Source organism: Cucurbita pepo, chromosome LG15 (genome assembly GCF_002806865.2).
Source record: "Cucurbita pepo subsp. pepo cultivar mu-cu-16 chromosome LG15, ASM280686v2, whole genome shotgun sequence".
NCBI lineage: Eukaryota > Viridiplantae > Streptophyta > Magnoliopsida > Cucurbitales > Cucurbitaceae > Cucurbita > Cucurbita pepo.
Window position 1 is genome coordinate 4,984,901 of NC_036652.1, and position 13,548 is coordinate 4,998,448.

The 13,548-nt window shown below is 37.2% G+C and overlaps 2 protein-coding genes across 2 annotated transcripts; both read left to right on the plus strand.

The window, feature by feature from the left end:
• Positions 1-2,948: 2,948 nt before the first annotated feature.
• LOC111811895 lies at positions 2,949-5,187 on the plus strand. The gene is made up of 2 exons (XM_023698947.1): positions 2,949-3,035; positions 3,117-5,187. The coding sequence occupies exons 1-2, from the start codon at positions 3,022-3,024 to the stop codon at positions 4,924-4,926; spliced, it is 1,824 nt and encodes a 607-aa protein (XP_023554715.1). The 5' UTR covers positions 2,949-3,021; the 3' UTR covers positions 4,927-5,187.
• Positions 5,188-8,453: 3,266 nt separating this feature from the next.
• On the plus strand, positions 8,454-13,449 carry LOC111776225 (guanosine nucleotide diphosphate dissociation inhibitor At5g09550-like). The gene is made up of 13 exons (XM_023655622.1): positions 8,454-8,621; positions 9,527-9,589; positions 9,698-9,781; positions 9,928-10,035; positions 10,255-10,427; positions 10,535-10,646; positions 10,789-10,869; positions 10,942-11,004; positions 11,159-11,260; positions 11,684-11,808; positions 12,214-12,424; positions 12,985-13,059; positions 13,253-13,449. The coding sequence occupies exons 1-13, from the start codon at positions 8,535-8,537 to the stop codon at positions 13,307-13,309; spliced, it is 1,341 nt and encodes a 446-aa protein (XP_023511390.1). The 5' UTR covers positions 8,454-8,534; the 3' UTR covers positions 13,310-13,449.
• The last annotated feature ends 99 nt before the right edge of the window (positions 13,450-13,548 follow it).

The window sequence follows — 13,548 nt, forward strand, 5'->3', positions numbered from 1 at the left end:
GCGTTTCTACACTAGAAAAATTATATATAATTATCATATATATATATATATATATGAAGAAAAATTATAATTATCATAGAAATGGACATTTGAAAATTAAACTAATTATCGTATAAAAAGTATGAAATTAAATGTTATTGTGCACGTGTCACGTTGCAATAATTTAACATTGATTTTTTTTTTTCAAAATGGCTATAGTTTATTACACAATTTTTTACCCATTTATTTTTCTTTATCTAAAAAAATATAACATTAATGGTAAGGATGCCTTTAGATTTGATTAAATAATGGAAATTAAATTAAATTAAATAGGTTTAAACCATATGAAAAAAGGACAAGAATTTATATTAATTTTCAAACAACTTAGAAAATATTTATTAGATTTAAAATATTTTAAAATGTTTATCTTTAGATACTAAGTATAAATGTTAGTCTTTATTATCTAAAAAAGAACCAATTTATTTTATCAATTTACAATTATGCCATTTAAACCCCAGATGCTAGGAGATATTGTCCTCTTTGAACTCTTCCTTAGGGTAAGGTTTCCACACTCTTATAAATGGTGATTTGTTCTCCTCCCCAACCAATGTGGGACATCCCAATCCACCCCCTTTGGGGCCTAACGTCCTCACTGGCACTCTTTCCTTCCTCCAATCGATGTGGGACTGCCCCCAAATCCACCCCCCCTTTGGGACCCTGCGTCTTTACTGGCACACCGCCTCGTGTCTACCCCCTTTGGAGAACAGCGAGAAGGCTGGCTCATCGTCCGATGTCTGGGTCTGATACCAACTGTAACGACCCTAAATTTCCACATATCTAGAGTCGTCACTACTGTCTCATGCTCATCTCTAATGCAGAATATAACTATAAGAATGCTCATCTTTATTGGCGGAAAAATTTAAAATTTCAAAATACATTAAAACATTAGAAAACACTGCCGATGTTTCAAATATCATGCTGGAGTTCAAAATAAGATAAAACAATTACAAATTATATAATTTAAATAAATGAAATGCAAACACTCTATCCTAACCAAGACTAGGAATTTTAAATATGCAACTATCCTATGCATGCGCCACAGTCTCTGGTCACGATGCCGCCGTCAACCGTACATGGGCGCCTTGCCTTTACCTGAAAAACAATATGGCACACGGCCTGAGTATAGAAATACTCAGTAAGTAACCCCACTATAGGGGCCATGCTAATGCAAACACATGCAATTATGAATTAGAGACCTCTAATCATCTTAAGGGTGGCCTCCAGTCTCGGACAAATTGGATGTGCAGTACTTCCTTATACACGACTCACACATGCGAGTGTGAATCCCCAAGGCACTCGCACACCCCCTGGACCCTCTGGTCAAGCTAATCTGTAGTGACGTCTGGAGGTCAGCGAGACCCCATAGTGTCATGCGCCTCATGAACACCCTCATTTGTGTGCATTCGCACCTGTGCGCATTTGCGCTCATCATACGGTGCGCGTCCGCATTCATCATCTCTAGGGGAAGTAGCCTTATGCGTATGAACATACAATATGCATGAGGTCCCTCTAAGTCCAAATATACATCTCTTCTGACACAACCCTCTAGCCTCATCTCTTGGTTACACTATTAACACGTGCTCGTGGATATTTACAATAATATCATTTTCATACTCTTAGGGTTGTGTCCTATGTCGGTTACACTATTAACACGTGCTCGTGGATATTTACATTAATATCATTTTCATACTCTTAGGGTTGTGTCCTATGTCAATCTAACGACATGATGCAATATGGTAAACAACATCATAAGACATGTTCAACATGAAAAATATCATCATAACATCTTCATGCATACATCATACTCATCATAGAAGCCATTAAGTGCATCAAATATAACATGTACGTCATGTATCAAACCTAAATAACGTACATTTAACATATATCACAGCACAACGTCAAATTCATACATCATCATAATTCAAACAATCTTTAGCCTATCCTATAGTAAGGCCACGGATATCACCAATTTATCAAGTTTGGTTTTGTTCTTTGTATCCAAGCTAACGTATATGAACCATGACATCAATTTCAATTTCAATTCTCTAAATTTTACCATGTGTTAAACTTCATGTGAGCATTAAAAATTTTATGACTATTATATATATATATATCTAAATAATTGAAAAAGAGATCTAAGATAACTTTTCTGTCTCTTTGTAAAAAAATAAAAGATGAGAGATCTAACTTACCTTTTTATCTCTTTCCCATTAAATCTACTGCCGTGAAGTAAATGTCATTTCCAATTTCTCCTCAAAAAATCTGCTATCTTTTCTCGGTTTCTTTCTCCCATTTTTTCCTTCCCTTACATTACTTCACCCAAAAATGATTAAAGTCTAATTTATCCTCCAAATTTAAAAATAGGTTTTTGTTTTTATTTATTATTTACTGTAATAAAATTAAAAAAATGCAAAAATTTATAACACAATTTCCAATTTTGAATTATTTTATTTATTTATGTTACCATGTTATCAAATTTTAAATCTGATTTATTTATTTATTTATTTTTATTGTAGTTATTATATAAAAAAAAAAAAAAGCATTTGAATTTTCAGTAAAATTATAAAAGTATTTGTTTTTTTTTTTAAAAAAAATTAAAATAAACCATCCTCTTTGGGAAACCGTGGTGCACGTGGGGGGCACGTCACGGGACACGTGATGTAATCTTATCATTGCCCGACACGTGGGAAAATAAAGTTTACATCACAAATTCAAATTTTCTGACCTTTCTTGAAATTAATCTGACTCACTAAAAAGGGAAAATAAAATTTACCCCGGGGTTAATCAGCTCCATGTAGAAAAGATGAAAGAAAAAATTACCACAGTGAAAAATTCAGAAATGGTCGTCTGTAATTTATTGAACTCCGTTACTTACTGGATCAGACATTTTCATCTCAAAAACTGCGTCAATGGCGAACTGAAAAGAGGAAATTATCCTTTTATGTTTTTTGGAAGACGAAAATACCCTTTCAGACCTACCAAATGCAGTTCAACTGGTTCGTAATTCTGTATAGATTTGTGGACTTTTTCGTCATTTCACATATCCAAAGGCCTTACCTCTTTTGTCTTCATTACAGTGATGAACAGAGCACCAGATCAGTGGAAACTGGAGAGAGAGAGAAGAGAGAGAGAGAGAGAGAGAGAGAGAGAGAGAGAGACGGCCGGAAAATGGAGCACAACGACGGTGGTGGGAATAGAGCGGAGGCTTTGCGGTGGCTGAGCATAGCGGAGAAGCTTCTGGCGGCGCGTGACTTTTATGGAACGAGGAGCTTCGCGATCCGGGCCAGAGAATCGGACCCTATAGTGCTGGAGGCGGCCGACAGAGTAATCGCCGTCGCGGATACGCTGCTAGCGGCGGAGGGACGGATCAATAATCAGTATGATTGGTACGGTATTTTGCAAATTTCGCAGCCGACTCACAGCATGGAGATAATTGCAACGCAGTATCGGCGACTAGCGCTTCTTCTTCACCCTGAGGCGAACAGAGTCGCGTTTGCAGATCATGCTTTCAGGCTCATCTCTGATGCTTGGTGTGTGCTTTCGAATCCCTTGAGAAAAGCCTTGTACGATAATGATTATCTTATGTACTCCAAATTTAGCCCTGGAACGACTGGGTCGAATCAGAAACCGAAGTCCCCGCCGCCGCAGCCCCAATTTCCGCAGCCTGTTAGAACTAGTCCGAGGAAGGAGATTAGGATGATGGTAGAGGAGCCTCAGCATCAAGAACAGCCACCACCACCGCCGCCACCACCAGAACGACCGCATCCGCCACCGCTGGAACTCCTACAGCCGCCGTCGCCAGAACGACCGCAACCTCCACCACTACAACCACCGTCGCAGCCGCAGCCACAACTTCCTAACCGACCACAGCAGCAGGAAGATCCGCAGCAATTTGTAAGAAAAACCCCCAAAACCCCCCAAACCCCCAAATCAATGAGTGTGGAAGTAATTGTAGAGGAAGAGAGACCAAATGTCAGTGATGTCCATGAGTCAGCTCAGGAAGCTACTGAGCAGCACATTGATTCCAATCGCCCCTCACGGGAGCCAGAGTCTCCCCTGCCGACTGAGTCTAGCATTCCAAGTTTCTGGACTGCATGCCCTTACTGTTACAATCTCTACGAGTACCCCAAGGTTTACGAAGATTGTGTGCTTAGATGCCAGAATTGTGGCAAGGCATTTCAAGCACTGGTTATTCCATCACCACCAGTAGCTGAAAATGCTTCCACATTCTGCTGCTGGGGGTTTTTCCCACTTGGGTTTTCTCCCAATGCTAAAGGGCCAATGGGGTCTGCACCCTGGTCGCCATTTTCAGCTATGTTTTCCTGTCCTCTGCCTGATAAGGGAGGAACAAAGCCAGGGAAAGCTAAAAACGTTAAACCCACCAAGAAATCCACACCGAGATTTGTTTGTGAAGAGGATGATCTTTACATCCAAGCTTCAGAACCAAGTGACAGTTCTGATGAAGAATGGGGAAGGGTAAGTAAAAAGAAGAAGCCTAAGAGAAGTTTAGCTACTAGAAGTGATAAGAGAACAAATTCTGAGAGCTTGCTGAAAGGGAACCAAGGAAATGTAGATGAAGTTGAGAATAGGAATGGGTTGGTGCGGTTTGGTTTGTCGAACGCCACGAAGGGCGAGTCAAGTAAGAAGGCTGTGGTAGCCGCCGGGGGGACTGGGAAGAAGCATAGATCAAAAGGGCCAAAGGAGGTAGGGAAGTTGGATTTGAATGTGGAATTCAGCAATGAGGTTGAAGAACCTGCCACAGGCGTAAGTGGAGGACATGGGGAGGATAACATTGAAGGAATTGGGTTCTTTGAGGGGCTTGATGAATTTTTGAGTAGTCTGCCAATACTTAATGCTGTGGCTGATGATAAGGTCAAAGCTAGCTAGTGAGGCTCTTGGATGTTATTCTTGAAGTAAGACTCTTCCTTATGTTCTTGATGTTGTATTTTGTTATTGTAGTATACAAATCATTTTAAGCTGCAATGCCTTTTGCCTGGTTGTTCTGTTCTTACACTGCCATTCACTTTACTCCTGAGCTGAGATGCATTTAGCTAGTTATACACTTTGAGATCTTTAGTGTTGATATCTGAAAGTTATAGTTTGTTGCTTCCTGCCACATTTAAAGAGGATTCTGGTGTTCTTGATTCATGTTGCCTGATGGTTTTCCCTAGATTCTTATGCTTTTATAATGGTCTGTTATGAGGGATTCATGCATCTGGTGATGATATTCTTTTGGTTCATGTTGTATTTGTTCATCTTTTCTAGGAATGTGTAGTTTTTTTCCTTTTTTTTTTTTTTTTTTTTTTTTNAGGAGGAAGGAAACAGATAGGATAAAGGAAGTTTTGCATTCTATTGAAACCTTCAGGCCATGGTCTCGGCTGCAAGTCCTTCTATTTTTGAATGCTCGTATTTTGACTTGATATATGTGAGATCTCACATCGGTTGGAATGGGGAACGAAGCATTTCTTAGATGCGTTTTGAATCCTTGAGGGGAAGCCATTGAAAGGAAAGCCCAAAAAGGATAATATTCGTTAGCAGTATGTTTGAGTTGTTACAAATGGTATCAGAGCTAATCATCGAGCGGTGTGCCAACAAGGATGCTGGCACCCCTAAGGGAGGTGGATTGTGAGATCCCACGTCGGTTAGAGTGGGGAACGAAGCATTCTTTAAAAGGGTGTGGAAACATTTTCCTAGTAGATGTGTTTTAAAACCTTGAGAGGAAGCCCTTGAACGGAAAGCCTAAAGAGGATAATATCTGCTAGCGGTGAGCTTGGATTGTTACAAATGGTAATAGAGCCAGACATCGGGCGGTGCGCCAACGAGGACGTTGACCCCAGGGGATGGATTGTGAAATCCCACATCGGTGGTGAACAAAATATCCCTTATAAGGGCGTGGAAAGGACGTTGGCTTCTCAAGAGGAGTGGATTGGGAGATTCTACATCGGTTGAAGCGGAGAACGAAGTATTCCTTGTAAGGGTGTGGAAAAGACATTGGCCCTCAAGGGAGGTGTATTGTGAGATCTCACATCAAACATCGGTTGAAGTGAGGAATGAAACATTCCTTACAAGGGTGTGAAAATCTCTCCTTAGTAAACATGTTTCAAAACCTTGAAGGGAAAGCCCAAAGAGAACAATATCGGCTAGCGGTGGGTGTTGCAATATAAGGTTTAAACGGTAAGAATATGCTTGTAATTCTCTTGGACGAGTTTCTAATATCACATCATTATGTTTTGTCCCTTCCTTGGATGTGTTTACATCTCGAAAGTTGACTTGAACATGTTCTAGAAGTCCTCCCAATGACCAATGGGAGATTGTAAGCAAGAAACAAAGGTGGGAGAGAGTATATTTATTTCTTTGTAATGTTGGAAGCTGATGTAAAACAATCTCCATTGCCATGGAGATGAATGGTGAGTCCAAATTCCTCCTTCTTGTACCCATGCATGCAGTCATTTTGGTTGTTCTGAAAGGGCCAAAGCTTTCGACTATGCCCAGTTCTAGGGGTGGCTTCTTTACCTTACCCGCCCTACACCACATACCTTCAGAACCTGACCATGCACCGAAATAGAGTAACCTAATAATAAGATCAGGTCGCCGAGGCATATAGAATGTTTCGGTTCTGCAGCATATTTTGTATCTCTTATGAAGTTTCTCCCGTTCTTGCTTTATTTGTCATCTGATAATTGCTGGAAGTTTGGGTATATGGTTGGAAGTATTTATTCTTGGTTCGCCCCTTATTTTCATCCATTACGGCAGGCGTCGACCACAAACTTAACCTAGTGAATGTGGTAGAAATTGGGGGTAGTCTTTATGGCGCACGTAGTGGTAGTTATTCGTGCAATTCGGGTGAGAAGGAGGATTTTCTCTCTCGAACCCTATTGGGGGTGGTTTTTATGGCACACGTAATGGCAGTTACTCGTGCGAGTCGAGTGAGAAGGAGAACTTTCTCATTCTCGCCCCCCTATCTAGTCTAGTAAGTAAGGTTTTGGCAACGGGGGAAGTTGGTAAGAAAAAACATAAAAAGAAACCTAGCTCGGGAGATGGGGGATTTGTCGAGTTGTATCAAGTTCAGAATAACAGATAACGTTCGAGCATATTTATCGGTGTAAGAGATTTATTTAAGTGAAACTAATGAGTTCATAGAGATTTGTGTTCTTTTTTTTTTTTTCTTAATGTATAACATTTAAGATCTTGATTTTCTTTTTCTAAATTTGATTAGAAATCATATGATAAAAATGCCAAAAATGAAAAAGGAGAGAGAAAGGAGAAAGACGAAAATAACCTTCAATAATTGATCATGGAGTTGCCGCCAAACCATCAAATATAAAGGGGCAATTTGGTCAACTGGCAAGTCTTATTGAAATTTGGTTAATTTATTACATTATTGATAGATCACAATTAATATGCTCCAATATTGATTTTCACACCAAAGTAATAAATATGGATAGATATTTTTGGGAAATTATAGAATTAAAAAAATTATAAAAAAAACACTTTTTTTTTTTAATAAATAAGTTATTAATTACTTTTTTTTTATTTAGTTTTATTTTAAATTTTGGTGTTTTTATTTCATTTATTTGATAAAACTATTGGCATTATAAAGTGTTTTGTTTCTTTAATTTTTTATTATTTTTGACACGTTTTAAATTTTATTAATCTAAATTATAGTACATATTCCTAAATTTTATATTTTAATTATACCTTTAAAAAACGATTAGTACTCTATTTCATAAATATGTTCGTTTTTTTTTTTTAAAGTTTTAAAAAATATTTCGTATATAAATAAAATCATTAATACTAATTAAAGCTCTCCACAATGGTATGATATTGTCCACTTTGAGGGTGGAGCTTGCCCAAAAGTTTGAGCATAAGCGCACATGGTTTTGCTTCGGGCTTGCCCAAAAGGCCTCGTACTAGCTCACATGGCTTGCCCAAAAGTTTGAGCATAAGCGCACATGGCTTTGCTTTGGGCTTGCGGGCTTGCCCAAGAGGCCTCGTACTAGCTCACATGGCTTGCCCAAAAGTTTTAGCATAAGCGCACATGGCTTTGCTTTGGGCTTGCGGGCTTACCCAAAAGGCCTCGTACTAGCTCACATGGCTTTACTTTAGGCTTGCCCAAAAAGCCTCGTTTTTTTTATTATAAACTCATGATCATTCCCTAGCGGAGGTGGGACTTTCATGATCGAATTGTGTCTATTGAAGTGTGGTAAACAAATTTCCTAATTAATTTATTTTAACTATTAAATTTGAGGAGAAGAAAATCAAGCTGACAGAATAAACCAGACCTAATTACTAAGTAAATACANTATACACGCGCTTCTCCCCGCGTGAAAGCAGCACGTGTTTTGTTTTCCGTTACTCTCGTTAGTTCCCGCTAAAGACTTGTTCCAGGATCGCCCACTTCGAAAACCCGACTCTCTTCTATTTCACCGTTCTTCTCCCAAATCCTTCTTCCATCTCTCTGAATCTTACTCTTTCACAGGTTAGCTGTTGCAGCCATGGATGAAGAATACGACGTCATCGTTCTTGGTACTGGCCTTAAAGAATGCATTCTCAGCGGCCTTCTCTCCGTCGATGGCCTCAAAGTATTCTCTCTTCTCTATTATAACCTTTTTTTTCTTTTAATGCTTCTGTATCAAAATCAGTTTCGAATACAATTTTTTTCGAATCTCTGCTTATCCGATGGCTTTAGGAAGAAATTGCATGTGGTTTGTGTGAAATGTAAATTCGTGGTATTCGATTTAGGAAGGTACATATGTTGAATTTGTCGATCGTTGTTCGGTTTTGAATTTCGGTGATCCGAGAAATATATCTGTTTATGGACTTGGCGTTTGGTAATCTGGTGATGTTAAGCGAAATATTCTTGCATCGTTGATATAGTAGAGTGATTCAGCTCCCGAGACTTCGAATAAATGTTAACCATTAAGGAATTTTCTTTCACTTCTCGCTAATGGTTTGAGGAGCTTTGTTCGCTATTGTTTTGTGTAATTAATTTTTGTTCATCACTGCTGAGTTTTGGTGTTTTGAGTATTAACCTTGAGAAGCCTTGTTTTTATGATCTTTTTTTTATTCCAATCATAATAATTATTTGTTTGAGAATTGAACAGTATTATGTCCATGCCTGAATCTTTTTCTTTTGAGTTGCTGGCTTTTTTTCCCCAAAGTATAGCTTAGAATCATTTGGGAGTATTTTGGAAAACAGAGTTTCTGTTTTGGATAAATGATTTTTCGAAAGTAAATTTTCCTAGAACAATTCTAAAATCATCACATTTTGAAGAACGGTTTCAAGCGCACATAATCTTTTGTTTTTATCATTGTTCTTAATGAAGATTATAAGAAACACCAAAGGAAGAAATTATTTCCGGAACACTACTTTTGGGACATTTCCTTGTCTAAGAAAAAGTTCCATACCTGGTCTGGTCTTGAACACGGAGACATCTATTCTTCCCCCCCTTGATTTTGTGATTAAACCAGTAATCTTCTGGAACAGGTACTTCATATGGATAGAAATGATTATTATGGAGGAGCATCGACCTCTCTTAATCTCATACAGGTTTATTATAATCAAATTCATGGTTTAAGTTTTCACTTGATTAAAGTCCTATTCCCTTGGTCAAATTTTCTGTTCTTATATTACATATGTTTCTCTACCCTCCTACAGCTTTGGAAACGTTTCAGGGGGAATGATAAGCCTCCTGAACAGTTGGGCATGAGCAAAGAGTACAATGTTGATATGATACCCAAGGTACATTACGAAATTAAATAAAGAGTACAATGTTGATATTAAACAGACTTGATTTCTAAAAAGAGAACTAAAAACAAATTGGTTATCAAAAGGGACTTAAATGTTAAGGTCGATTTGAGAGCTTCTGTCCATTTTTTCCTCCATAGTTCATGATGGCCAATGGTGGTTTGGTACGAGTACTCATCCATACAGATGTTACCAAATACCTACACTTCAAGGCGGTTGATGGTAGTTTTGTGTACAACAAGGGAAAGGTAAACTGAATGGTTATAAAGTTCCCCTATCTTTGTTTCTTTCTTAATAATAAGAATCAATTAAGAAAGAAAGATACGTTAGGCTGTTCGTTTATCTGAGCGTTTCACTTGTGTATGCTTTGTTTTTTTTTTTTTTTTTTTTTTTTTTTTTTTTTTTTTTTTTTTTTTTTTTTTTTTTTTTTTTNTTTTTTTTTTTTTTTTTTTTTTTTTTTTTTTCAGATTTACAAAGTTCCAGCTACTGATGTTGAAGCTCTGAAGTCACCACTGATGGGACTTTTCGAGAAACGTCGTGCTCGAAAGTTCTTCATTTATGTTCAAGATTATGACGACAAAGATCCAAAATCTCACGAAGGTTTAGATTTAACCAAAGTTACAGCTAGAGAACTCATCACGTGAGCATGTCTTGTCCCCCATACTAGTTTATATACTAGATTTGATGCCACTTTTATTTAATTTGAAGAGTTTCTTTTCATTCATTCTCCTGCATTTGGTATTGCAGGAAGTATGGGCTAGAAGATGATACAATTGACTTTATTGGGCATGCTTTGGCACTACATTTTGACGATAGTTATTTGGATGGTCCAGCATTCGATTTTGTGAAGAAAATGAAGGTAAAACCGTCTTTTATGCTTTGTACTCTTTTCTTTCGTCTTAACATATGTTCTATAACAAGTAAAGAAAATTGAAAGTCTTGCACTGCATTAAACTGGTAAGCTGTTTGTATTCAAAGGAATTGGCATTTGTTGTATATAGCTTTACGCAGAATCTTTGGCACGCTTCCAAGGAGGATCTCCCTATATCTATCCACTCTACGGACTTGGAGAGTTGCCTCAGGTATGTTTAGAGTTTAAATCTTTAATATCATACAAAGAAAATTTTCTTATCTTATTATAACATTATTGTCAGGCATTTGCCCGTTTAAGTGCCGTTTATGGTGGAACTTACATGCTCAACAAGCCAGAATGTAAGGTAAACTGAAGAGTGTACCTCGCTAACAGTTGCTTGTATCCTAAGCTCTGTAAATTTCTTGATCCTCATCATGTTCGCCATAAATCATTGATTACTATGTAACTTAAAATCTAAAAGTAACCCCTTTTGAGATTTATTGATTTTCGAATAACAGGTCGAGTTTGATGGCGATGGGAAAGCTTATGGTGTGACTTCCGAAGGAGAAACTGCTAAATGCAAAAAAGTTGTTTGTGACCCATCGTATCTGCCAAACAAGGTACTCAACATCCAAAAAGTATTAACCAATGGTTTATTGTGTCGAGTCAAGCTCATTTGTTATGAACCATTAGCCAGGAGGCCAAAGACTTATATGTACATATATGTATATATCAATTTGGACTGGTACCACGATCTCGTCCTAGACAGGCAGACTTAATTTTAACAGGGCACGGTAACAATGAAAATGGCTCATTTTTAGTAAGATTATAAGAGCAAACCCTGAACCAAAATAAGTTATTATTATGGGAGCATATACAATTACAGAAAGGATGTTCAGTACCAATTCTTATAGTACTATTCGGGATAAATTAATTCTTGTCGATGTGTATTTTTTGGGTTGTCCACCTAAATCCAAGGCTGATATATATGGTAGAGAACTCATTATGTTTTATCTGCCGATTTTGCTTTCTTGATTCAACAGGTTCAGAAGGTTGGAAAAGTAGCTCGTGCAGTTTGTATAATGAGTCATCCAATCCCGAACACCCATGATTCTCATTCAGCTCAGGTTATCCTACCGCAAAAGCAACTTGGCCGTAAATCAGACATGTAAGTGCTATGCCAAAACATTACAAACTACCTAGATGCCATTCTTGATGACCTCTTGTATTTCATAAAATTTGGGCAATATAATCCCTACGCAAGAGTTATCCTACCTAACTTTCAGGCATTAAGATATGTCTTAGACGTGGATGATTATCATAAGAAATTCCCTAACATATCATAAGATTAAATCCGCACTTTTTCAAACCCAGAAAACAAATGGAATTCTGAATTTATCGCATACCTCTTCTGATTGATCTATACCATACTCGATTCTCGTAAAATGATACACACTAGCTAGCTAGTGATACATCATAACCACATAAAGTAATGGTTTGATTGATACCTGTTAATTCTTCTTCTGACAGTCTCATAAACTAATTAGTTGTTTTCCTTTTTCTTTTTTCCTAGGTACCTCTTCTGTTGCTCATACGCACACAACGTTGCTCCAAAAGGGAAATTTATCGCTTTCGTTTCCACAGAAGCAGAGACTGACAATCCTGAGATAGAATTGAAGCCTGGGATTGACCTCCTTGGACCTGTTGATGAGATATTCTATGAAACTTATGACAGATTTATTCCCGCAAATAACCATGAAACAGACAATTGCTTCATATCTATGGTAAGTTCAAAAATCTATTTCTTCCATTCTCATAAAAGAAATTGTTGTAGACAAATTGAAAGCATAGATACAAAACCGAACATGCAATACTGAAATAACGAACGCCTTTTATTTGGCCGTTTTCTGGATGTTAAATACCATTGGATGAGTTACTTTTTATTGGCACTAGAAGCCCATCACATTATGGCAAGGTAACGTTTTACCGTTTAATGAATCTTCCACTTATTTGATGGGATGGTTAAGAGATTATCTATGGTTAAACTCTTCCCAACTTATCAATGGATATAATCCTTTTGGATATGAATAGTTTATCAATCGCGTAGATGTTCTTATTTGGACATCTTGTTTTGGCTTTATGTTCTTAATTTCCTAACGTGGATATTGACACACCTTTGGTATTCGATGCATTGTGCAAGCAGGATTAGTTGGATTAAACCACTTTGATTTATTATTATTTTTTTTTTTCATTTCTGTTTAACAAATCAATGGTTGAGATTCAATCTGTTTATATTCTCTACTTCGACACGTTTTAGGAGCTTTGAACATTGGTTTTAATGCAGAGTTACGATGCAAGCACCCATTTTGAGTCTACAGTAGCAGATGTGCTTGCGATGTACAGCAACATCACTGGAAAGGTACACAATAATCATTTTGAAATAGTTCAAATTCCTTTTGGCAAATTTTGACTAGAATTTTCAGATAATTTCTGCAAACCATTTTCAAAAAAAGCAAAAAAGTTATGAAAAATGATATGTTATTTGCTAAATGATTTGAAACGAAATCCTCTGGTATGATATCTGCCAACAACTCTCTCTTAAATTGTGGCAGGCTCTCGATCTTTCTGTGGATCTCAGTGCTGCAAGTGCTTCAGCTGATGATGATTGAGATATATATAATAATTGCGTCAATTCTTAAGTGCAAAGGCAACATTTTTGTTTGATTGTTTGATTGTTTGATTGTTTCTAATTAATTTTTTTTAGCAAGCACTTACTGCATCCGAGTGTGTTGCTGATTTCATTAATGGATTCCCAATATATATATATATATATATATATACGAGATCACTAACTAATACTAATCTAATACTAATAGAATAGAAAAGAACGGTATTTTCTGTATACTTT